At 44.0% G+C, this 27,232-nt stretch overlaps 1 protein-coding gene across 2 annotated transcripts; it reads left to right on the top strand.

Annotated features, from left to right (window-relative positions):
- Positions 1–176: 176 nt before the first annotated feature.
- Positions 177–26,506, top strand: LOC109893580 (calcium-binding mitochondrial carrier protein SCaMC-3-like). 2 transcript variants are annotated; one of them, XM_031834900.1, is made up of 10 exons: positions 177–1,098; positions 19,800–19,923; positions 20,628–20,715; positions 20,864–20,975; positions 21,373–21,531; positions 21,723–21,875; positions 22,330–22,443; positions 22,585–22,752; positions 23,716–23,866; positions 25,977–26,506. In XM_031834900.1, the coding sequence occupies exons 1-10, from the start codon at positions 880–882 to the stop codon at positions 26,156–26,158; spliced, it is 1,470 nt and encodes a 489-aa protein (XP_031690760.1). In that variant the 5' UTR covers positions 177–879; the 3' UTR covers positions 26,159–26,506. The 2 variants fall into 2 exon arrangements, 1 of the variants encoding a protein (XP_031690760.1); XR_004211352.1 differs by lacking the exons at positions 19,800–19,923; positions 20,628–20,715; positions 20,864–20,975; ... (4 more) ...; positions 23,716–23,866; positions 25,977–26,506 and adding exons at positions 3,868–4,251; positions 4,408–4,952; positions 5,235–5,880.
- Positions 26,507–27,232: the final 726 nt, after the last annotated feature.

Here is a 27,232-nt window from a genome sequence, read left to right as displayed (position 1 = left end):
GTGTGTGTGTGTGTGTGTGTGTGTGTGTGTGTGTGTGTGTGTGTGTGTGTGTGTGTGTGTGTGTGTGTGTGTGTGTGTGTGTCATATGAGCAGCTGCAATAATGATAACCGCTATGTAATGAACAGAAGGAAGCATCATAATCTTACGAGAGAGGAGGAGGAGAGGATGGACCTGCAGAGGTGAAAGTAGATGATTTTTGTTAGGCTTCTACTACAGCTACACCTAACCACTCTCACTCTGTTCTAACATCGAACCTTTCAAAGTAAAATGGAACTCTTTCTCTCACGAACACTCGCATACAAACACCCACCGCATTGAGCGCGTGGTCAGAGATGACAGCATAGAAATTCCACCCGGTATCCTACATGCATACACAAAGCTGTAGCTGTGGTAAAATATAACGAACACGGGGAGCTTGGTTCGCTTCGTTGCATGGGGGACTCACTGCCTATCCAAAAGGCAGAGCCAGTCCCCTGACCAACAGACTAATTCATTTGAATTAAGACTAATTCATTTGAATTAGTTCATGGATTTAATCATCGCCGATGTCACGAGATACGTAACGGATACGGGGATTAATATTACAGGCACCGAGAGTTTACACCGCACCCGGTGTACTGACATTCTCAGCAACGACTCCGTATATTAAACCGGTGCCTCGGTAACGAGACCGAGGGAGAACATCAGTTATTTCAGTAAGACTGTCGTGCCATTTCGATATACCATGGTTCCGGGATTTGAATAGGTAGGCTATCGTAACGAAACCCACTGCGAGTTATTAGAACAAAAAGCGCTCCTTCAATTTTCTACGCCTGCTTCGCGGCAGCAGGTTGGGATAATAGCCACCACCACCAGGATTGCACAAGTCTCCATTTCACATGGGCGAAGGCAGGGCTCGGTTCTGCTTTGGTTGGACCCGGGCTCGCTGTCAAGAACAAGACAAAGGTGTGTCGGACCCTGATAGGGAACCGGAAACGCGAGAGAGATGGGCCGAACTGTTCGACCAACTGGACCTCAATAAAGACGGTAAAGTCGACATCAACGAGCTGAGGATAGGACTCGCTGCACGCGGTTTACTTCGCAGTGACGCGGAGGAGGTGAGAGGAATAGTGATTTTGGGGGTATTCCAATAGTCATGTGTATCCCTTGAATTATAGCCTGCATTGCACATTAATTGTGTGTGTGTGTGTGTTTGTTTGTTCTTGGCTGAGTAAGGAGTAAAACGATTATGTCCTGTCAAACAACACAAACTGATCATACAGTATGTATGACATAGGCCAGGGGTTCCTGAACTTTTTTTTCTGATAGCGAATTCATCAGGGACCCTCTCAAAATCCGAACACAACTCAGACTTTAGAGTGAGGTCAAATTAAAATTAAAAATTAAAATAGCATACCAGAAGTTTCATGACTTTGCAGTGCATGCATGGCCAGACTAACCAATACTTCAGCCATGGAAAGTAAAATGTAATCAACAATTGGATGGAATACAATAAGTTTTTAGTTGAAAACTGGATCATTGATGGACTACTGTGGATCCCTATGAGCCTCCCAGGCCCTGTTGTGCGTCTAAGGGTATATTGTAGATTAATAATATTGTATTGTATTGTACTGTATTGCACCAACTTCTTCCACAGACCCCTTGGCCAGATTTGTGTAAATGTGTGTAATCTGTTGTTGTGACAACTGCTCTACATTTATTAATGTTTAAACAACACATTTTTTAAAATCGTTTTTCTGTTAAAGGTCCAAACAGTGAACATCATGTTTTTCATAACATTTGAGGATATTTGGATGAAACCAGTGAAAAAATTACTGTACATTAACAAAGTTGATCATGAAGTTAAATCAAATCAAATCAGATTTATTTATATAGCCCTTCTTACATCAGTTGATATCTCAAAGTGCTGTACAGAAACCCAGCCTAAAACCCCAAACAGCAAGCAATGCAGGTGTAGAAGCACGGTGGCTAGGAAAAACTCCCTAGAAAGGCCAAAACCTAGGAAGAAACCTAGAGAGGAACCAGGCTATGAGGGGCGGCCAGTCCTCTTCTGGCTGTGCCGGGTGGAGATTATAACAGAACAAGGCCAAGATGTACAAATGTTCATAAATGACCAGCATGGTCAAATAATAATAATCACAGTAGTTGTCGAGGGTGCAACAGGTCAGCACATCAGGACTAAATGTCAGTTGGCTTTTCATAGCCGATCATTAAGAGTATCTCTACCGCTACTGCTGTCTCTAGAGAGTTGAAAACAGCAGGTCTGGGACAGGTAGCACGTCCGGTGAACAGGTCAAGTTACTGGTCCCCTCCCCCATGTCAAACACTTGAATTCAGGGATTACTTCTGTCTTTATTTAACTAGGCAAGTCAGTTAAAAACATATTCTCATTTACAATGACAGCCTACCGGGGAACAGTGGCTTGTTCAGGAACAGAACAACAGATGTTTACCTTGTCAGCTCTGGGATTAAATCCAGCAACCTTTCGGTTACTGGCCCAATGCTTTAACCATTAGGCTACCCTGCTGCCCCTATGCAATATCAAGTAGGGCCGTAAATGTTATACACCAATGGTAGCGTCTTGTAATCTTAACTAATTTAAAAATTTAAAGCCTCTTAGGGATCAAATCCCATTAACGGGATCGATTTGACAACATCCAGTGAAATGGCAGAGCGCCAAATTCCAATTAAATTACTATAAATATTAAACTTTCATGAAATCACACATGCAATGCACCAAATTACAGCTACACTTGTTGTTAATCCAGCCAACGTGTCAGATTTCAAAAAGGCTTTACTGCGAAAGCAAACCATGCTATTATCTGAGGACAGCAGCCCATCAAACAAACACAGACAATCATAATTCAACCCACCAGGCGCGACACGTAACTCAGAAATAACTATATAATTCATGCCTTGCCTTTGACGGGCTTCTTCTTTTGGCACTCCAATATGTCCCATAAACATCACAAATGGTTATTTTGTTCAATTAATTATGTCGTTATATATCCAAAATTTCCATTTATTTGGTGCGTTTAATCCAGAAAAACACTAGTTCCAACTCGGGCAACATGACTACAAAATATCTAATAAGTTATCTGTAATCTTTGTCCAAACATTTAAAACAACTTTCCTTATACAACTTTAGGTATTTTTTTACGTAAATAATCAATAACATTTAAGATGGGATAAACTGTGTTCAATAGCGGATACAAACAAAGTGGAGCAAGCTTTCAGGTCATGCGCCTCTAACAAACAGTACACTTCACTCGACCCTTGTTCTGAACTGCCCTACTTCTTTATTACACAAAGGAAAAACATCAACCAATTTCTAAAGACTGTTGATATCCAGTGGAAGCGATAGGAACTGCAAGCAAGTGCCTTAGAAATCTAGATCCCCATAGAAAACCCATTGAAAAAAGAGTGACCTCAAAAAAAAATACCTGGATGTTTGTCCTCTGGGTTTCACCTGCCAAATAAGTTCTGTTATACTCACAGACATCATTCAAACCGTTTTAGAAACTTCAGAGTGTTTTCCATCCAGATCTACTAATCATATGCATATCCTAGCTTCTGGGCCTGAGTAACAGGCAGTTTACTTTGGGCACGCTTTTCATCATGACGTGAAAATACTGCCCCCTAGCCTTAAGAAGTTTAAAACCTCCATCACATGTGCGCATCATACGGCTTTGTTTACAAACCATAAATAGCTCAAGTAGAACGTGGCAGAACGATACTGGTAACTCAACTTTTCATCTGTGTTGTAACTTATAGCTAGCAAGCTACTTACCATCATGCCAGAAAAAACACACTGTGTTGTGACTGGATGCCATACTGATAATTTAACATTACACTATTTCCTGAAGAATGAAGACATCCGTAAGCAGTGGCTGATTTTCATTTCGGGTGGACAGGACCATAACACCCGTGTGCAGTGCACATTTAGAGCAAAGTTGCTTTATAAATTGGGGAGAACATTTGATGTGTCTTGCCAGGAAGCTAATCATGAAGATGGATGCTGAACCATCATTGACAGTGGATCAGTTTATCTTGCAAGCACTGACCATAATGTAAGTATGAGTCTGACACGGTGGCTGTAACTGTGGCTACTTTGACAGTATATTTTCTGCAACACAGCTGATTGTCACTATATGGTTTTTGTTCTTCCATCCCTAAACCCCCTACATTGAGTCTGAGAACTGACAGCAAACAGCTGATATGAAGGAATGTTGTCTACAAAAGGAGTTCTGGTGTGTATAGTATTTGTAATTTACCCCTGAAAATTATATTCTGCCATTCAATTATGTGGGTTGTTGTCTTATATTTTCTGTAGCTTGTGTCATTGGGGCTCTAATGATCTACATTTTAGAAAATTCAACATCTACTCGGTTTGCACATCTTTCCAGGCAACCAACGCAGCAGGATACAAAATCAGCTTTCCCAAGACAAAGGGGCCTGTGAAGACAGAAAAAATAAGGAAGATATGCTGTGAAGCCTGTGAAGACAGAAAAAATAAAAGGGGATATGCTGTAAAGCCTGTGAAGACAGATCAAGTGAAGACAAACCAAAGAAAAGGGGATATGCTGTAAAGCCTGTGAAGACAGATCAAGTGAAGACAGACCAAAGAAGGGGGGATATGCTGTAAAGCCTGTGAAGACAGATCAAGTGAAGACAGACCAAAGAAGGGGGGATATGCTGTAAAGCCTGTGAAGACCGATCAAGTGAAGACAAACCAAAGAAGGGGGATATGCTGTGAAGCCTGTGAAGACAGATCAAGTGAAGACAAACCAAAGAAGGGGGATATGCTGTGAAGCCTGTGAAGACAGATCAAGTGAAGACAAACCAAAGAAGGGGGATATGCTGTGAAGCCTGTGAAGACAGATCAAGTGATGACAGACCAAAGAAGGGGGGATATGCTGTGAAGCCTGTGAAGACAGACCCAACCAAAACTGTACGTCATAATTATTCATTTCAAATCAATTGAGCATTTCAGGCACACACAAATTCCAAATACAAACATTGAAAAGTTCACTAAATATTGCATATTTCAAAATGAGTACTTCAAAAACACCAGAAAACACATTGTAGAATGAGTAGATCGCTACATCAACAAATTGATAACGTCATAAGGGGGGTATGCTGTGAAGCCTGTGAAGACAGATCAACAGTGAATAAAATGACATTTATTTTACTACCAATTTAACAAACATTTTCCTTTTCAAAACCCTCACAGGCTATATAGACAGGCTCCTGGATCTCCTCTTCAGCAAGGTCACCCTTGATCCAGTGCCTTTTGTGGGGAAGATGTGCGAGCTGTCCATCCCAGAACCCGTCTGCCCTGTGTGAGAGGCCTGACAAGGAGGAGGCCATACCTGATTTTGTCTCCAGCTTCAATCTTCGGGGTGACTGAAGTCAAGTGGGTGACTGAAGCCTGCTTGATTGAAGCAGGGAACATGGTCCCCCTCCTCTCCCGATCCCATCCCATCAATCTCTGTAGTTGGTTGCATTTCCCAAAGCCTAAGTAATTTACTTTTACATGATATGATATCACATTTTCATTTACATCGTTTGAATCAATGGGGTCCAGAATCAATGGGGTCCAGAATCAATGGGGTCCTGAATCAATGGGGTCCTGAATCAATGGGGTCCAGAATCAATGGGGTCTTGAATCAATGGGGTCCAGAATCAATGGGGTCCTGTGCACTGTAGGGCAGCAGGGTGCCTATATTGTGGCTTATGGCTCTATTTGATTTTTTTTTCATGTCAAATGATGTCTCACCATTATTTCTTACCTTTATTTCTCATGAATGTCCATGTTGATCAATATTTCAGATATGCTTGCCTCATGTAAATGAACAAATAAATGTCTGATCAATACATACAATTCTGAACATCAATCAATTGTCCAATACACTTATTGTATGCTGTTTTCATGTACATTCCCTTATGTCTACGCTTCGGGGACTCAGACTTGACTAATTCTGCTGAAGAAGTGTATCAAGTGAACAGTATTCTGTAATTAGATACAAAACAATAGAAATGCAATTGTGTATTGCTGCTGTTTGACTGATATCTAGCAGTCCATTATCAGCTCTTTTGAGAACATTTTGTAGAGAAAATGGGTTGAGGAATACTATTTAGGGTCAGAATGACATGTGGCCCATTGTTTACCTGGTCATCATTGACATGTTGCCCATTGTTTACCTTGTTACCTGGCAACGACCACAAGGGTGTTTCAAACAGCTGTCATTCAAGGCGAGCACATGATATAAGCTCCCCGCCCACTCAGCCTGTTCTTTCAGGCTTCCTGATAGTTAGAGATGGGAGAAAGGGTACAATTTCTTCAATTCTGAGCATTTTAATAGTGTAAAAATGTTATAGGTGATGTTTCGGTCATTCAAATTTTTACTTGAGAAATCGGATGACTGTGCGGGACCTTTAAAACAATAAGACAAAATAATACAATTCCACATGGACAATTCAGAATAGGGTCCGATTGTGTATGGTGGTCCTATAGATCTGGTAAAGAGGTCAATCGAAATTAAACAAAACAATGGAATTATGGAAACGCGTGGGGGAAAGGGCTCCTCACCCCCCCCCCCCCCCCCCCCCAGCAAAATTAGCCTACATTTAGGCTCTATGGCCTATTTATTGCCTTACCTCCCTAATCTTACTACATTTGCACGCACTGTACATAGATTTTTCTATTGTGTTATTGACTGTACGTTTGTTAATTCCATGTGTAACTCTGTTAATGTTTGTGTGGCACTGCTTTGCTTTATCTTGGCCAGGTCGCAGTTGTAAATGATAGTTGTAAAAATGTAAAAATGTTAGTTGTAAAAAAAAATGTTGTAAAAATATGTTAATGTCATCGTTACCAATTAACTGCATTACAGTTAAAAACAACTTGGACTACCACCACCAATTTCTATATGCTAGCTATGCTAATCAGTTTATAGCCAAAGTTAGCATTTAGCAGTCACTTCTTCTAAACCTGAAAAGTGACATCTACATGTTATGCAGCAAAAACAGCCAAATATATCCAAATTGGATTTAAGTAACCGCATTGTGGGCCTGTTACAATACATAAATCATTACGGATTTGACCAATATCCACTTTGTTAGATCAGATTTATTTAATGTGCGCCAATCTGGTCAATCTGAACGTCTGCGTTCCATTGACTCCTTTACCGCATCTATCGCGTATGACCACTAGGGGGAAATGACGTTCTATCTACTGCAGCCATAGGTTGACTCTCAAACAGAACACTAGGTCCCCAAGCCCTTTATCGAGTGGCCACTTGCTGTTGTGTTCGATAGAGCTCAATTGAGTCTGCAAGTGTTTTGGCCAAAATGACCATTGAGACGATGCGCACTCGACATCTCAACTGACATTTATCAATATTCCAAAATTCTAAATCCATTCGCAGGCATTGTCTCACACAACCTGTCTTGTGCATGACTCACTCGCTATGAAACATGGGCACTGGGACAGATGCATGCGCTGATAGATAGTGAAAAAGTTGTACAAACAAAACAACATATCTACTCCTGCACAAAATACACTGCTCAAAAAAATAAAGGGAACACTAAAATAACACATCCTAGATCTGAATGAATGAAATATTGTTATTAAATACTTTTTTCTTTACATAGTTGACTGTGCTGACAACAAAATCACACAAAAATGATCAATGGAAATCAAATTTATCAACCCATGGAGGTCTGGATTTGGAGTCACACTCAAAATGAAAGTCGAAAACCACACTACAGGCTGATCCAACTTTGATGTAATGTCCTTAAAACAAGTCCAAATGAGGCTCAGTAGTGTGTGTGGCCTCCACGTGCCTGTATGACCTCCCTACAATGCCTGGGCATGCTCCTGATGAGGTGGATGATGGTCTCCTGAGGGATCTCCTCCCAGACCTGGCCTAAAGCATCCGCCAACTCCTGGACAGTCTGTGGTGCAATGTGGCGTTGGTGGATGGAGCGAGACATGATGTCCCAGATGTGCTCAATTGGATTCAGGTCTGGGGAACGGGCGGGCCAGTCCATAGCATCAATGCCTTCCTCTTGCAGGAACTGCTGACACACTCCAGCCACATGAGGTCTAGCATTGTCTTGCATTAGGAGGAACCCACGGCCAACCGCACCAGCATATGGTCTCACAAGGGGATTTAATCTCTGAGGATCTCATCTCGGTACCTAATGGCAGTCAGGCTACCTCTGGCGAGCACATGGAGGGCTGTGCGGCCCCCCAAAGAAATGCCACCCACACCATGACTGACCCACCGTCAAACCGGTCATGCTGGAGGATGTTGCAGGCAGCAGAACATTCTCCACGGCTCTCCAGACTCTGTCACGTCTGTCACGTGTGCTCAGTGTGAACCTGCTTTCATCTGTGAAGAGCACAGGGCGCCAGTGGCGAATTTGCCAATCTTGGTGTTCTCTGGCAAATGCCAAACGTCCTGCACGGTGTTGGGCTGTAAGCACAACCCCCACCTGTGGACGTCGGGCCCTCATACCACCCTCATGGAGTCTGTTTCTGACCGTTTGAGCAGACACATGCACATTTGTGGCCTGCTGGAGGTCATTTTGCAGGGCTCTGGCAGTGCTCCTCCTGCTCCACCTTGCACAAAGGCGGAGGTAGCGGTCCTGCTGCTGGGTTCTTGCCCTCCTACGGCCTCCTCCACGTCTCCTGGTGTACTGGCCTCTCTCCTGGTAGCGGCTCCATGCTCTGGACACTACGCTGACAGACACAGCAAACCTTCTTGCCACAGCTCGCATTGATGTGCCATCCTGGATGCACTACCTGAGCCACTTGTGTGGGTTGTAGACTCCGTCTCATGCTACCACTAGAGTGAAAGCACCGCCAGCATTCAAAAGTGACCAAAACATCAGCCAGGAAGCATAGGAACTAAGAAGTGGTCTGTGGTCACCACCTGCAGAACCACTCCTTTATTGGGGGTGTCTTGCTAATTGCCTATAATTTCCACCTGTTGTCTATTCCATTTGCACAACAGCATGTGAAATTTATCGTCAATCAGTGTTGCTTCCTAAGTGGACAGTTTGATTTCACAGAAGTGTGATTGACTTGGAGTTACATTGTGTTGTTTAAGTGTTCCCTTTATTTTTTTGAGCAGTGTATGTGCAAGTATATCGTCGCTAGTGATTTCATCAACTGATTTAGCTTGTTGTAGCCTGCTTGCTGCTCGCTAGCTTCACTGACAAACACAGGGATTGAATGTTAGCTAGCTAGCAAAGGATGTTGGGAACTGCACTGAGAAACACTGTGTAGCTTGTAGCTTGTCACTTATCTACGATAGTTTCACAGATTGCTGATGAAGTTGTTGACATGTTCCCAGCAGTCAGTCTGTAACATTGGGTCAGCTAAAAGCACAGCACACCAGCAGACTCAATAAGGGCAGAGCAGGCTGTTCGCGGATGTAACTTGCCTTTCTCTGCCATTTTTCCAACTTAATGATGTACAGAGCACTTTATTACTATACAGTTTTTTATTTAACCTTTATTTAACTAGGCAAGTCAGTTAAGAACAAATTCTTATTTACAATGACGGCCAAACCCGGACAACGCTGGGCCAATTGTGCGCCGCCCTATGAGACTTCCGTCCGGATGTGATACAGCCTGGATTCGAAACAGGGACTGTAGTAACGCCTCTTGCACTGAGATGCAGTGCCTTAGACCACTTTGCCACTCCATGGCAAATCATTTGAAAGATGTATATAGAGATATACTAACATTACAGAATTGTTGCGTTATGTACAGTATTTGAACAAAAAAAAATCCCTTTTTCCCTTTATGATGATGATCGTGACCTGTTAGTGGTACTTTTGTAATAACAGCACTGTGATAAAAAATGTTTTTCAGTAAGGGATTTTAAAAAATATATACAAAAATTATGTAAAAAAATTGTACTTCAGTACCTTTTATTTTTTTATTTATTTCACCTTTATTTAACCAGGTAGGCAAGTTGAGAACAAGTTCTCATTTACAATTGCGACCTGGCCAAGATATAGCATAGCAGTTCGACACATACAACGACACAGAGTTACACATGGAGTAAAACAAACATACAGTCAATAATACAGTAGAAAATAAGTCTATATACAATGTGAGAAAATGAGGTGAGATAAGGGAGGTAAAGGCAAAGAAAAGGCCATGGTGGCGAAGTAAATACAATATAGCAAGTAAAACACTGGAATGGTAGATTTGCAGTGGAAGAATGTGCAAGGTAGAGATATAAATAATGGGGTGCAAAGGAGCTAAATAAATAAATAAATATAGTAGGGGGAGGTAGTTGTTTGGGCTAAATTGTAGATGGGCTACGTACAGGTGCAGTAATCTGTGAGCTGCTCTGACAGCTGATGCTTAAGCCAATTCTAGATTTAACTTTGGATTGTAGATGTTTCATGTGAGTCTGGAAGGAGAGTTCACAGTCTAACCAGACACCTAGGTATTTGTAGTTGTCCACATATTCTAAGTCAGAACCGTCCAGAGTAGTGATGTTGACGGGCGGGCAGGTGCAGGCAGCGATCGTTTGAAGAGCGTTCATTTACTTGTATTTAAGAGCAATTGGAGGCCACGGAAGGAGTGTTGTATGGCTATAAGCTCGTCTGGAGGGTTGTTAACACAGTGTCCAAAGAAGGGCCAGAAGTATACAGAATGGTGTCGTCTGCGTAGAGGTGGATCAGAGACTCACCAGCAGCAAGAGCGACATCATTGATGTATACAGAGAAGAGAGTTGGTCCAAGAATTGAACCCTGAAGCACCCCCATAGAGACTGCCAGAGGCCCGGACAACAGGCCCTCTGATTTGATGCACTGAACTCTATCAGAGAAGTAGTTGGTGAACCAGGCGAGGCAATCATTTGAGAAACCAAGGCTATCGAGTCTGCCGATGAGGATGTGGTGATTGACAGAGTCAAAAGCATTGGCCAGGTCAATGAATACGGCTCCACAGTATTGTTTCTTATCGAAGGCGGTTAAGATATCTTTTAGGACCTTGAGCGTGGCTGAGGTGCACCCATGACCTGCTCTGAAATCAGATGGCATAGCGGAGAAGGTATGGTGGGATTCGAAATGGTCGGTAATCTGTTTGTTGACTTGGCTTTCGAAGACCTTAGAAAGGCAGGGTAGGATAGATATAGGTCTGTAGCAGTTTGGGTCAAGAGTGTCCCCCCCTTTGAAGAGGGGGATGACCGCAGCTGCTTTCCAATCTTTTTTTTCTCCAATCTTTCCAATCTTTGGGAATCTTAGACGACATGAAAGAGAGGTTGAACAGGCTAGTAATAGGGGTTGCAACAATTTCGGCAGATAATTTTAGAAAGAAAGGGTCCAAATTGTCTAGCCCGGCTGATTTGTAGGGGTCCAGATTTTGCAGCTCTTTCAGAACATCAGCTGACTTGTTTTGGGAGAAGGAGAGGCTTGGGCGAGTTTCTGTGGGGGGTGCAGTGCTGTTGACCGGGGCAGGGGTAGCCAGGTGGAAAGCATGACCAGCCGTAGAAAAATGCTTATTGAAATTCTCAATTATAGTGGATTTATCAGTGGTGACAGTGTTTCCTATCCTCAGTGCAGTGGGCAGCTGGGAGGAGGTGTTCTTATTCTCCGTGGACTCTACAGTGTCCCAGAACTTTTTAGAGTTCGTGTTGCAGTAAGCAAATTTCTGCTTGAAAAAGCTAACCTTGGCTCTTCTAACTGTCTGTGCATATTGATTTTTAGCTTCCCTGAAAAGTTGCATATCACGGGGGCTGTTCGATGCTAAAGCAGAACGCCATAGGATGTTATTTAGGCCTGCTCGCTGAAGTGTTTCAGGGAGCGTTTGATAGTGATGATTGGAGGTCGTTTGACCGCTGACCGATTACAGATGCAGGCAATGAGGCAGTGATCGCTGAGATCTTGGTTGAAAACAGCAGAGGTGTATTTAGAGGGCAAGTTGGTTAGGATGATATCTATGAGGGTGCCCGTGTTTACGGCTTTGGGGTGGTACCAGGTAGGTTCATTGATCATTTGTTTGAGATTGAGGGCATCAAGCTTAGATTGTGGGATGGCTGGGGTGTTAAGCATGTTCCAGTTTAGGTCGCCTAGCAGCACAATGTAACGATATTCGTAGGTGGAAGAAGGTGAAGAGGACCAAGGTGCAGCGTGGTACGTGTTCATGGTAAATTTAATAAAGAAACTGAACACTAGAACATAAAAACAACAAAGCGGAACAAACGAAACAGTTCTGTCTGGTGCAGACACACAAAGACAGAAAACAACTACGCACACCCATAGTGGGAAAACAGGCTGCCTAAGTATGGTTCTCAATCAGAGACAACGATAACCAGCTGCCTCTGATTGGGAACCATACCAGGCCTAAACATAGAAACACAACACCTAGACATACAACATAGAATACCCACCCACATCACACCCTGACCAAACTAAAAATAGAAACATACTAAGCAATCCCCATGGGGGAGGGTCTGGGTGGGCATCTGTCTGCGGTGGCGGCTCTGGCGCGGGATGTGGACCCCACCCCACCATAGTCATTTCCCTCTTCAAGGGCCTCTTTCGAGTGGCGACCCTCGCCTCCGACCTTGGGTCTAAGACCCTAATTAAAGGCCCCACTGGACTGAGGAGCGCCTCTGGACCCCACTCCACCATAGTCTTGTCCCACTTAAGGAGCACCTTTGGAGCGGCGACCCTCGGCGTTGACCTCAGACTGGGGACCCTTGCAGCGGGCCCCGAATAGATGGGAGATTCCGGCAGTGCCGGACAGGCTTGAGACTCCGGCAGCGCTGGAGTGAAGGGCGACTCTGGCAGCGCCGGAGTGAAGTGCTACTCTGGCAGCGACAGATTTAAAAGTAGAAGTTCAAATTGTTTGGGTACAGACCTGGATAGTAGGACAGAACTCTGCAGGCTATCTCTGCAGTAGATTGCAACACCGCCCCCTTGGGCCGTTCTATCCTGTCTGAAAATGTTATAGTTACGGATGAAGATTTCAGAATTTTTGGTTGTCTTCCTAAGCCAGGATTCAGACATCCAGGTTGACAGAGTGTGTTAAAGCAGTGAATAAAACAAACTTAGGGAGGAGGCTTCTAATGTTAACATGCATGAAACCAAGGTTATTACGGTTACAGAAGTCATCAAAAGAGAGCACCTGGGGAATAGGAGTGGAGCTAGGCACTGCAGGGCCTGGATTCACCTCTACATCACCAGAGGAACAGAGTAGGAGTAGGATAAGGGTACGGCTAAAAGATACCTAGTGGACTCCAGTTTGAGACGCACTGACATAGGAAACTGTGTAGTTCCTGTGTTTACTATAAACAAGTATATTTGTTTATAGCCTACTAGTACAATGAACAGGAGCTATAACCTGCTTCACTTATTCCGAGTGTATAGGCCTCTCATATCAAATCTTTAACTACCTGAGCTATGAGCTATGGTCCAGTCTAGCCGGTGTCTCAGTGCTCTATTTTGACCCTGTGATGTCACAGGAGAAGCAGGCAGAGTGTTCTACAGGCAGTGAGAGGCATTTTACTACAGATATTAAAAGAGTTCCAGTGCTATTTTCACCAATCCCTCCAACTCAAGGTGCCTGTCACCAGTGCTATCTGAAAACTCTGTTGCTTCAACACAATACTGATGCATGTTTTTCTGATCTGCCTGTCATGACAGGAAAGCAACACTTTCCTGAATTAATATTTTAAAGGTATGACTGTAACACAAACCTGGTGCAGCCCTGACCCCGCCTGACCTTAATATCAGTGTCTGGCGCACACGCACACATACACACACACATACACACACCACACACACACACACACACATCTTACCCTCAGTCTTCAAATCAAATTTTATTTGTAAAATACTTTGTTAACAACAGGTGTAGACTAAATGTGAAATGCTTAGTTACAGGTCATTTTCCAACAATGCAGAGAGAAAGAAAAAGTAGTAATAAATACACAATGAGTAAGGATAACTTGGCTATGTACACAGGGTACCAGTACAGAGTCGATATGCAGGGGTACGAGGTCATTGAGGTAGATGTGTACATCTACTGTAACTAGGAATAAAGTGAAAGATGATAAACAGTAGCAGCAACGTATGTGATGTGTCAAAAAAGTTAGTGCAAAAAGGGTCAATGCAGATAGTTAAATAGTTCATCAAATAGCTACCCGGACTAACTATTTATTGCTTGTGGGTAGAAGCTGTTGTCTTGTTGTTGTCTTGGCACCACACTCCCAGGTCTCTGACCTCCTCCCTATAGACTGTCTCATCGTCGTTGGTGATCAGGCAATTGTTGGGGATCAGGCGTTGGCGATCACCGTCATGTCGTCGGGAAACTTAATGAGGGTGTGGGAGTCGTGAGTGGACATGTAGTCGTGGGTGAACAGGGAGTGGTGGATGGGTTGTTGCCTACCCTCACCACCTGGGGGCGGCCCTTCAGGAAGTCCAGGATCCAATTGCAGAGGCAGGTGTTCAGTCCCAGGGTCCTTAGCTTAGTGATGAGCTTGGAGTGCACTATGGTGTTGAAGGCTGAGCTGTAGTCAGTTTATAGCATTCTCACATAGGTGTTCTTATTGTCCAGGTGGGAAAGGGCAGTGTGGAGTGCAATAGAGACTACCTGAGCTGTGGATCTGTTGAGGCGGTATACGGATTGGAGTGGGTCCAAGGTGTCTGGGATGGTGGTGTTGATGTGAGACATGACCAGCCTTTCAAAGCATTTTATGGCTACAGATGTGAGTGCTTCGGAGCGATAGTAATTTAGACAGGTTACAATGGCGTTCCTGGGCACAGGGACTATGGGGGTCCACTTGAAACATGTAGGTATTACAGACTGGGTCAGGGAGAGGTTGAAAATGTCAGTGGAGACGCTTGCCAGCTGGTCAGCCCATGCTCTGAGCACGTGTCCTGGTAATCCGTCTGGCCCTGCGGCCTTGGGAATGTTAACCTGTTTAAAGGTCTTACTCACATTGGCTACAGAGAGTGTGATCACACAGTCATCCGGAACAGCTGGTACACTCATGCGTAGTTCAGTGTTGCTTGCCTCGAAGCGAGCATAGTTAGCTAGTCTGGTAGGCTTGCGCCGCTGGGTTTCGTACTAGGATTCAAACTTATCCCAACCAGAAGCCATGGATTACAGTCAACATCTGCACTGAGCTAAAGGCTAGAGCTGCCGCTTTCAAGGAGCGGGACACTAATCATGACGCGTATAAGAAATCCCGCTACGCCCTCCGATGAACCATCAAACAGGCAAGGCGTCAAAACAGGACTATGTACTTACTGTCACTGTGGGGAAAATGTTGTCGATGCACTCATTAATGAAGCCGGTGGCTGATGTGGTAAACTCCTCAATGCCATCAAATGAAACTCCGGACATAATTCAGTCTGTGCTAGCGAAACAGTCGTGTAGCTTAAACTGTTATCACCAGGGATTTGGGATACTACTGTGTCACTGCGCGTCTGCACAATGTCATGAGTTCAACTCAGCCTGGCTGGCTGGATTTAGGACTACTGAAGTCATCCCTTTTGCAGGACATTTTCCATTCAGTCCAGATAATATGGTTATGATAGTAGTTGATGATTGGGGATTTCTCTTCACATAAAATTCTATACACCTTGCATCTGTGGTGTGCATAAACCGATTAGAAAAGTCCCCACAGAGCCCAGTAGAGCCATAGAGGCCAGTAGAGCCACAGAGCCCAGTAGAGCCACAGAGCCCAGTAGAGCCACATAGCCCAGTAGAGCCACATAGCCCAGTAGAGCCACATAGCCCAGTAGAGCCCAGTAGAGCCACATAGCCCAGTAGAGCCCAGTAGAGCCACATAGCCCAGTAGAGCCACATAGCCCAGTAGAGCAAGGGAGCCTCGCCCTGGATTCAAGGGGTGTGCTCTGAGAACGTAAACTGGAGCACAGGAGGGTCGGCGTATGAGTCCAAATCACAGTATGTGAAACGAAGCACAGAGGTCACTTCTCGAATACGTACTCTGTTTGTACATCCTTTGAAGTATGCCTCGATGCAAGCTTCAATGCAAAGTATGCACAGAAATATGATGCAACCACGTAAAAAATGATGCAACATTTCTTGAAATCAATGGCGCCGTTATTTGAGCTAAAGAGAGAGAAAATAAACGTGAACATTTTGTAATTATGTCATGCTGTAATTGTGGCCCAAATATATTTTGGCTGGTAAAAACATTTGAGCGGCTGGTAGATTTTTCCATCTACGCCTGACCCTTTCCTACCACACCGGCTGGACTTTCATGGCTGGCAGTGGCACATACAGTGCCTTCAGAAAGTATTCACAATCCTTGACCTTTTCCGCATTTTGTTGTGTTACAGCCTGAATTTAAAATGGATGAAATTGAGATTTTGTGTCACTGGCCCACACACAATACCACATAATGTCAAAGTGGAATCATGTTCTTTGAAATTTTTACCAATTTCTTTCAAATGAAAAGCTGAAATGTCTTGAGTCAATAAATATTAAACCCCAGGAGTAAAAATGTTCAGGAGTAAAAATGTGCCTAACAAGTCACATAATAAGTTGCATGGACTTAGTCTGTATGCAAAAATAGTGTTTAACATGATTTTTGAATGATTGCCCCACACACACAATTATCTCTAAGGTCCCTCAGTCGAGCAGTGAATTTCAAACATTGATTCAACCACAAGACCAGGGAGGTTTTCCAATGCCTCGCAAAGGGCACCTATTGGTAGATGGGTAAAAAAAAAACAGACATTGAATAACCCTTTGAGCATAGTGAAGTTATGAATTACACGTTGGATGGTGTATCAATACACCCAGTCACTACAAAGATACAGGTGTTCTTCCTAACTCAGTTGCTGAGAGGAAGGAAACCGCTCAGGGATTTCACCATGAGGCAAATGGTGATTTCAAAAAAGTTACAGAGTTGAATGGCTTTGACAGGTGTAAACTGAGGATGGATCAACAACATTGTAGTTACTCTACAATACGAACCTAAATGACAGAGTGAAAAGAAGGAAGCCTGTACAGAATACACATATAACAAAACATGCATCCTTTTTGAAATAAGGCACTAAAGTAAAACTGCAAAGAAATTGGCAAAGAAATCAACTTTATGCCCTGAATACAAGTAGGTTAGGTTTGTGGGCAAATCCAACACAACACATAACTGAGTAGCACTCTTCACATTTTCAAGCATGGTGGTCACTGCATTATGTTATGGGAATGCTTGTCATCTGCAAGGACTAGGGAGTTCTGAAACGGAATAGAGCCCCCACAAATACACATCGACTGGGATATTCTGTAATGATGCCAGTGATCACTGTGCAATTGCTTGTGTTAGAAATACAAAATGACCAAAGCCAAACCCTGTTATATTTTTTAAATACATTTTAGACAGCTTGATGAGCAAGCGATCTTACATGATCTGTACCATAATATTGACAGAGTAAATCTGTTTCCCGATGTTGACACTGCCTGGGACTATTTTTATATGAAATTTGTGTCTATTTGTGATAAGGATGCCCCTGTGAAGAAGTTTAGAATCAGTGGAAGGGACAGTCCCTGGTTTTCAGATAACTTGGCAGAATTAATTAGAAAGAGAAACATCTCTTGGGCTCAAGCTAGACATACAAGTGCTCCTGTTGACTGGGCCTCCTTCAGAGTGCTAAGAAACAAATACACAGGGTTGATCAGGAAGTCTGGAAATCATATTACTATCTAAATGCAGTCACAGAGAACCTAAACAACCCTACCAAGTTCTGGAAGCGAATCAAATCAGTGTCAGGTTCTAATGTATCCTCTGGCCTTCCTGACCATTTAATGATGGATTCTAATGAAGTGAAGGATAAAGCCCATATTGTAGGTGTTTTAACAAGCACTTCATATCTGCTGGTTCAGTTGTTGATAATGGTGGGGCCCAGGCCTCTAATGTCAGCTCTGTTACAGTCAACTATGATATAGGCCCTCATGTGAACCATTTTAACTTTGAGCCTTTTTCTTATACTGAGGTCTATAAAGCACTAAAGGCAATAGACACTACAAAGTCTGCAGGTCCAGACAACTTGGACCTCTACCTCTTAAAGATAGCAGCTGGTATTATTACTGAACCTGTGGCTCACATTTTCAACTTGAGTCTCTTGACCAATTACATACCCAGTATTTGGAAATCAGCTTATGTCCTCCCACTGCTAACGGGTGGAGATCCCTCAGATGCTAATAACTATCGTCCTATCTCTAAACTCCCTATCCTGCCCAAAGTCTATGAATCCCTAGTGAACTCACAATTAAAAAACGTGTTCATTGAAAAGAACATACTGAGCGGTGTTCAGTCTGGCTTTAGATTGGGGCACAGCACCGCAACTGCAGCTATGGCAGTGGTAAATTACATCATTAATGGACTTGATATAAAGCAACATTGTGCTGCTCTGTTTGTGGATTTATCACAGGCCTTTGATTTAGTTGACCATGAATTGTTGCTAGCTAGACTCAGAAACATTGGTCTTAGTGAAGGGGCAGTAAATTGGTTTAGGAACTACCTTTCTGACAGAACACAATGTGAATATACCAACAATCACAAATCTAGCTTTCTTGAGATTAATATAGGTGTGCCTCAGGGTTCCATTTTAGCTCCTGTGTTCTGAATTTGTATGAATGATTTGGGAAATGGGATGCAGCCAGCAAAGTTACATCTATATGCAGATAATACAGTTATATATTCATGTGCTCCTTCTCTGGTTCAGGCTGTTGAAGAGCTCCAGACTGCTTTTCAGCCACTGCAGGCCTCCTTTTATGGTCTCAAACTGGTCTTGAATATACAAAAAACTAAATTCATGACCTTTACCAGAGCTCGAACTCTGCCTGAGAACATTAGCATTGTCACATTTGGTGGCTTATCCATTAAAAAAGTGTCATCCTACAAATACCTAGGTATTTGGTTGGATGACAAGTTGTCCTTTAAAGTTCATGTGGATAATCTTGTGACAAAGCTTACATTGAAATTGTGTTTTTATTTAAGCTTGTTCACGCCACTTTTCTCTCTGTAATTTATTATGGTGACTTGTTGTATATGCATATGAGTGTGTGTGTGTGTGTGTGTGTGTGTGTGTGTGTGTGTGTGTGTGTGTGTGTGTGTGTGTGTGTGTGTGTGTGTGTGTGTGTGTGTATGTGTGTGTGTGTATGTGTGTATGTGTGTGTGTGTGTGTGTGTGTGTATTGGTCAAGTGCATTGGTTCAGGTCAGATTCCAGCAGTATGTGATTGTTACTGAAGATTAACTGGACACTGGGCACAGGAGTGAAGCGGATTATGACAAGGTCAGAGTAGGGGTTCTCTCACTCTCGCTCTCTTGCTCTCTCTCTATACTATTCTCTCGCTCTTTCTCACTCTTGTTCTCACTCTATTTTCTCTCTCTCTCTCTCTCTCTCTCTCTCTCTCTCTCTCTCTCTCTCTCTCTCTCTCACTCTCTCTTTCTTCCTTCCTTCCTCTCCTTGTTTGAGGAAGCACTAGAGAGGATGAATATAGAACAGTTCTTCTGATTGTTTTATGCTTGCAGGTTATGACCTTGTAAAATAATGATAAGCTTTGTTGTCATTTCTCACGCACTCCTTCCTGCTTCTTCCCTCACCCCCTCAAACTATCACCTTACCCTAAATCTCACCCCTGGCCCCAACCCACCCCACACTTTTTCACCTTGTCACATCCCCCTTAACCTCTCTCTCACCCCCTGTCCCCTACACTGTTTGACCCTTCACCCCCTCCCTTTCTGCTATTTTTACCCCTCCTCTCACCCCAATCCTACTCCTGCAGATAGTGCGTGAGAGTGACACCAACCATGATGGCTTGCTGGACTTTGAGGAGTTCTCTCAGTACCTGTGGGCCCACGAGAAGGAACTGCGGCTCATGTTCCACACACTGGACCGCAACCATGACGGTCGGCATGGCCACCTCACTCACACACGCACATGCATACACATTTACATTTGACATTTTAGTCATTTAGCAGACATTCTTATCCAGAGCGACTTACAGTTAATGCATTCACACACACAGAAAATAAGTATTAAAATAACATTATAAACTGGGTGGTTCAGGGGCCTGAATGCTGATTGGCTGACCGCCGTGGTATATCAGACTGTCTACCACGGCTATGACAAAACATATATTTTTACTGCTCTAACTAAGTTGGTAACCAGTTTAAAATAGCAGTAAGGCACCTTGGGGGTTTGTGGTATATGGCCAATATACCACAGCCCTTAGCCTTGGTATGTTGGCCATGTACCACACCCCCTCAAGCCTTATTGCTTAGATAATCATGTATTTGAACCCAAGTCTGATCTAAACACACATAAGTAGACACATGTAGGAGGGCCATTTGGATACAATGTCCTTTCACTTACAAAACACTGTTTAAATTGTTCAAACATGCACAGAGCATTCTATGTCACATTGCACTGGTATGGTAATTTATCTGAATGTGTGGTATGACTGCATGAATGGTATTAAGTATCATACCACATTAATGCATGGAGTTCACAAAGTAGCCACACACACACATCACTGTGCTCTAACTGTACTGTATGCCTGTAGGTACATATTACATGTTGTGGGCACTGATGGGATTCACTGTTTATGCAGGGCGCATTGATGTCGGGGAGATTCAACAATCGCTGCACAACCTGGGACTGGAGGTGTCCACAGAACACGCCATCAAAATACTACAGAGGTGTGTGTGTGTGTGTGTGTGTGTGTGTGTGTGTGTGTGTGTGTGTGTGTGTGTGTGTGTGTGTGTGTGTGTGTGTGTGTGTGTGTGTGTGTGTGTGTGTGTGTGTGTGTGTGTGTGTGTGTTGACATTGCTCTGTGTGTTCTCTCAGTATGGACAGGGACGGCACAATGACTATCAACTGGAGTGAGTGGCGAGATCACTTCCTGTTTAACCCTCTTCACAACATGGAGGGCATCGCCCACTACTGGAAACACTCTCTGGTCAGTCAGTACTGCCTATCTATGCCTTCTATCTTTACACTCTCTAGTTTAGATCTTTGCTTGACATGAAGTAGCACAGATAGCATTACATGGAATTTTCCATTATTGATGTAATAAAATGTAATTACATATTAACTATAGAAACTAAACATTTTGCCAGTATCCTTTCATTACAAATCTGGCCATTTTCTTAATCTATGTATTTATAGTTACTCTGTAATGACATTTTATGTTATAGTTTACACAGTTTAAATTGTTTCTGATGCTTTATCCAGGAATTTTAGTTTGGTAAACTTAGAGAAGGGTTCACCCCCAATCATGTAATTTACATTTGGTGAATACAGATAGTTCTGGATGCCAATCAAGTTTATTGATTGGCATCTCTGTGATTTCTCAGATGTTTGACATCGGAGAGCACATGACAGTGCCGCCAGAGTTTTCCCAACAAGAGCGCCAGTCGGGGGTAGTGTGGAGGCAGCTGGTTGCCGGGGCGATGGCAGGGGCGGTGTCACGTACAGGAACCGCCCCCCTAGACCGTCTCAAGGTCTTCCTACAGGTGAAGGGTTACTGTTGTGTTTACTACAGGCTCAGAGGTTAGAGGTCAGTGCAGTGCTGATTAGTAGAATTAGGTGTGCTAGAGCAGGGCTGGAACAAAAGCCTGCACATCCAGTAGCTTTCCAGGAGGAGGGTTAGCCACCCCTGATATACAGAATGTTATTAGAGCTACTGACAATGCTGTCTCTCTAGGTGCATGGCTCCAGCTCTAGGGGGATCAACCTGTGGACGGGGCTGAGGGGGATGGTCCAGGAGGGGGGTGTACGAGCCCTCTGGAGGGGCAACGGCATCAACGTCCTCAAAATAGCCCCAGAGTCTGCCATCAAGTTCATGGCCTACGAACAGGTGAAGGAAGAGGACTGTACGCACCTGTACACAAATGTGGGTGTAAGAGGCCCCAGAGGTTGATTTGGAATTATTATGGACAAATTTACATCTGTAAATAAGTTCTGGTGTATGGGGTAGTCATTAGTGAAGCATAGGAATGAAGGAGTCACACACCCACACTGAGGTGTGAAATGTTGCTCACACACACACACTCTGTTTCTCACCCTGTCAGACACACCCTGTGTCTCTACGTGTTGTGTCTCTGACTCTCCTCCTCCACCCCAGTGTGACTCACGTATTCCCCCCTCACCCCCAACTCCCCCAATCTACACCTCCCCCTCACTGTGTATGCCTGCCTATCCCACCTCCCACAATCTATCCCCCTCACCCCTTAATCCCTGTATATCCCTGACTCTCTTCCACCTGCCTGTCTCTCCTCTCCCCCCTTTCTCCCCTGACTCCTCCATCTTAGATCAAGTGGTTGATCCGGGGCAGAAATGAAGCGGGTACTCTGCGGGTGCAGGAGAGGTTTATCGCTGGCTCTCTGGCTGGAGCCACTGCACAGACAATCATCTACCCTATGGAGGTGAACGAGGGGAGACAGACCGACAGAAAGATAGACAGACTTTTTATTGAATATAGAAACATAGGACTTTTCTCTAATTTTCCTTCTCTTCCTTGCACACCCTCTCTCTTTCCCCTTTCTCCTCCCTCTCTCACTTCCCAGGTGCTGAAGACTCGTCTGACCCTGAGGAAGACTGGCCAGTACTCTGGCATTGTAGACTGTGCACGTCAGATCCTGAGGAAGGAGGGGGTGCGAGCCTTCTACAGGGGCTACGTGCCCAACACACTTGGCATCATACCGTATGCTGGCATAGACCTGGCCGTCTACGAGGTGTGTGTGAGAAAGTGCGTGTGTGTGTGAGAGAGAGAGAGTAGGGCTGTCCCTGAAAAAAAAAAAAAGATATTGGTTGACCGTCGTTGAAATGTATAAAAGTATATTTTTCCATATATAGACACACCTTTATATGTTTTAATAAAATCAACTATATGCACTGAGCTTGTCTGATGCTTTAAGTGCACTGCTTGATGAAATAATTAAGACACACCAATGACTCAAGAGGGAGCCAGAGATCAAGATAACCAGAAGAAAAAAATCTGTTCTCGACCCTCCTCATCCCGCTGCTGCTAGCCTTCGTAGATTCTGCCGGTACGCTCCTGAAGTTGCCGGAAATAGGATAGAGTGATGGACTGTGCCATCCCCATGGCCTCCTCAATGTTTTAGTCTACTGAGACAGGCACGAGTCAGACAAGTGTCTTGTCTGCCATAAAAAAATAAATGTCAACCAAGAGTCAATCGACCAAGCAATTGACCAGTATACTAAATGGTGTGTGTGTGTGTGTGTGTGTGTGTGTGTGTGTGTGTGTGTGTGTGTGTGTGTGTGTGTATTTGTCTGCCTGCCAACTGTGTTTGATGTTTTCTGGGAAAGCTAAACCTCATCACTGGCCCTGTCCCTTGTACTCAAGTAAAATGCCAGTCAGTATGTATGCTGCTGTTACTGTTGCCCAGCTCTCTCGTAAAAATGACTTTTATGTGTTTAAGTGAACTTTGAGTTGTACTTTTACTAGCAGTCAATGAGCCGTGGTTCTCTCTACTATATCCTCATTTTTTTAACACAATAAAATATAGGTCAAATTAACAATGTAGCCTATCTATCCCTTCTCTTATTCCTCTCTCATTTCTACCCTCACCCTTCTACCCCTCCTCTTTCTCCTCTCTCTTTTCTCTCTTTTTATTCTTTCCTTGTCTCTTTTCTCTCCCCTCTTCTCTCTCGTCCCCTCCCCCTTTCCATCTCAGACTCTGAAGAATGCCTGGCTCCAGCGGTACAGTAAGGGCTCTGCTGACCCGGGGGTGTTGGTACTGCTGGGCTGTGGTACTGTGTCTAGTACCTGTGGACAACTGGCCTCCTACCCCCTGGCTCTCATTAGAACACGTATGCAGGCCCAGGGTGAGACTGGTGTACAACTGAACTGCAATTATACCTTCTACCTTACTACATAACATAGATGATATTACATAGATAATATAGATTATATTACATTCTATAACATAATCTATAACAAATGAATTACTACCTACTATGTCAAACTATTACCCTATAAATACAGTGCCTTCGGAAAGTATTCAGACCCCTTGATTTTATCCACATTTTGTTACGTTACAGCCTTATTCTAAAATGGATTTAATTAAAAATGATCTTCCGCAATCTACACACAGTACCCCATAATGACAAAGCAAAAACAGGTTGTTAGACATTTTAGCACATTTATTAAAAATTAAAAACAGAAATACCTTATTTACATAAGTATACAGACCCTCTGCTATGAGAATCGATGTTGAGCTCAGGGGCATCCTGTTTCCATTGATCATCCTTGAGATGTTTCTACAACTTGATTGGTCCACCTGTGGGAAATTTAATTGATTGGACATGATTTGGAAAGGAACACACCTGTCTATATAAGATCCCACAGTTGACAGTGCATGTCAGAGCAAAAACCAAGCCATGAGGTCAAAGAAATTGTCTGTAGAGCTCCGAGACAGGATTGCTTCGAGGCACAGATCTGGGGAAGGGTACCTAAACATTCCTGCAGCATTGAAGGTCCCCAAATAACACAGTGGCCTCCATCATTCTTAAATGGAAGAAGTTTGGAACCACCAAGACGTTCCTAGAGCTGGCCGCCCGGCCAAACTGAGCAATCGGGGGAGAAGGGCCTTGGTCATGGAGATGACCAAGAATCCGATAGTCACTATGACAGAGCTCCAGAGTTCCTCTGTGGCGATGAAAGAACCTTCCAGAAGGACAACTATCTCTGCAGCACTCCACAAATCAGCACTCCACATGACAGCCCTCTTGGAGTTTGCCAAAAGGCACCTAAAGACTCTCAGACCATGAGAAACAAGATTCTCTAGTCTGATGAAACCAAGATTGAACTTTTTGGCCTGAATGCCAAGCGTCATGTCTGGAGGAAACCTGACACCATCTATACGGTGAAGCATGGTGGTGGCAGCATCATGCTGTGGGGATGTTTTTCAGCTACAGGGACAGGGAGACTAGTCAGGATTGAGGCAAAGATTAACAGAGCCACTTACCGAGAGATCCTTTTTTTAGTTTTTTTGAATTTTTACCCCGTTTTCTCCCCAATTTCGTGGTATCCAATTGTTTTTAGTAGCTATTATCTTGTCTCATCGCTACAACTCCCGTACGGGCTCGGGAGAGACGAAGGTTGAAAGTCATGTGTCCTCCGATACACAACCCAACCAAGCCGCATTGCTTCTTAACACAGCGCGCATCCAACCCGGAAGCCAGCCGCACCAATGTGTCGGAGGAAACAACGTGCACCTGGCAACCTTGGTTAGCGCGCACTGCGCCCGGCCCGCCACAGGAGTCGCTGGTGCACGATGAGACAAGGATATCCTTACCAGCCAACCCCTCCCTAACCCGGACGACGCTAGGCCAATTGTGCGTCGCCCCACGGACCTCCCGGTCGCGGCCGGTTACGACAGAGCCTGGGCGCGAACCCAGAGTCTCTGGTGGCACAGCTGACGCTGCAGTACAGCACTCTTAACCACTACACCACCCGGGAGGCCCACCGAGAGATCTTTGATGAAAACCTGCTCCAGAGCACTCAGGACCTCAGACTGGGACAAAGGTTTACCTTCTAACAGGACACAGCCAAGACAATGCAGGAGCTTCAACAAAGTACTGAGTAAAGGGTCTGAATACTTATGTAAATGTGATAATTCAGTTTTTTATTTGTATAAATTAGCAACAATTTCTAAAAACCTGTTTTTGCTTTGTCATTATGGTGTATTGTGTGTAGATTGATGAGGGGAAAAAACAATTTAATCAATTTGAGAATAAGGCTGTAACTTAACAAATGTGGAAAAAGTCATGGGGTCTGAATACTTTCCGAAGGCACTGTATTACTGTTCGGGCTATCCAAACAGAGTTGAATGCATTCAGTTGTACAACTGACTAGGTATCCCCCTTTCCCCTATCTATTAATAGCTATCTAACGGATATAACTGTTTTCGCCGTCTTTCCCTCTTTCCACCAGCCTCCACTGAGGGCGGGCCCAAGCTGTCCATGGTCGGTCAGTTCAAGCACATCATATCACATGACGGGGTACCTGGGCTCTACCGCGGCATCGCCCCCAACTTCCTGAAGGTTATTCCTGCTGTCAGCATCTCGTACGTGGTATACGAACACATGAAGAAGGCTCTGGGTGTGAAATCGTAGAGAGAGGAAGTGAGAGGCAGAAGAAAGAGAGGGATATAGAGTGCAGCTCTTGGATTTCAAGATGGAGAGGAAGACAGCAGAGGATTGAGGTATAGAAGACCCTTTCATACACATTCAGTAAGCTTCCCGTTTACACCTAGCTAGACAGATATACTCACTGTTTGAATCTCTCAGCCCCTCTGACGCTGTACCGTCATTAAGAAAGAGGGAAGAGTCTGCTATCAGGCTGAGCTGATGTCTGTAAGAAATGGCTGTGTCCGAGAAAGATTAGGAGGAGGAGGTGTGAGAGGAAGGAATGAGAGCGAGAGAAAGAGAGAGAGGGGGTGGAAGAGAGAGAGAGAGAGAGGAAGAGAGAGAGAGAGAGGGTGGAAGAGAGAGAGAGAGGAAGAGAGAGAGAGAGAGAGAGAGAGAGAGAGAGAGAGAGAGAGAGAGAGAGAGAGAGAGAGAGAGAGAGAGAGAGAGAGAGAGAGAGAGAGAGAGAGAGAGAGAGAGAGAGAGAGAGAGAGAGAGAGAGAGAGGGAGAGAGAGGAAGAGAGAGAGAGAGAGGGTGGAAGAGAGAGAGAGAGAGAGAGAGAGAGAGAGAGAGAGAGAGAGAGAGAGAGAGAGAGAGAGGGTGGAAGAGAGAGAGAGAGAGTATGAGTGTGTGCGTGCTGTAACCCCCATTGTAGTCACATCTCCACAATAAGTCTGTGTGTTGCCCTCCAACCAAACACAGTGAAGCACACAGTACAGTTTGTATACCTATATGTAGGCACTTATCTATGGTCAGCTTCATGTTTTGTGAATATAAAGTGATCTTCCTCCAATGACCTTGACATGTACTCTGTATTCTCTCTTTACTACACAGCAGAATGTGTGGGGTTGTTCCACAGTGTGCTGTTGCTAGAACACTACCAAGCCAAAGTACCCTACTCTTTATTTCAATATCTCAAGAGATTAGAATTGGATTACATGCACTATGTTTGTCTTCAGTTGCTATTCTCAAAAAAGTACATTCTAATGGGGGAGTTTCTAAAGTTCTTAAACGAGGAAACTTTGACGTTTACATGATGTACTGTATATTGATACAGTATG

This window comes from Oncorhynchus kisutch, linkage group LG10 (genome assembly GCF_002021735.2).
Source record: "Oncorhynchus kisutch isolate 150728-3 linkage group LG10, Okis_V2, whole genome shotgun sequence".
Taxonomy (NCBI): domain Eukaryota; kingdom Metazoa; phylum Chordata; class Actinopteri; order Salmoniformes; family Salmonidae; genus Oncorhynchus; species Oncorhynchus kisutch.
Note: the sequence above shows the minus strand (reverse complement) of the source record. Positions and strands in the feature narration are given on the sequence as shown.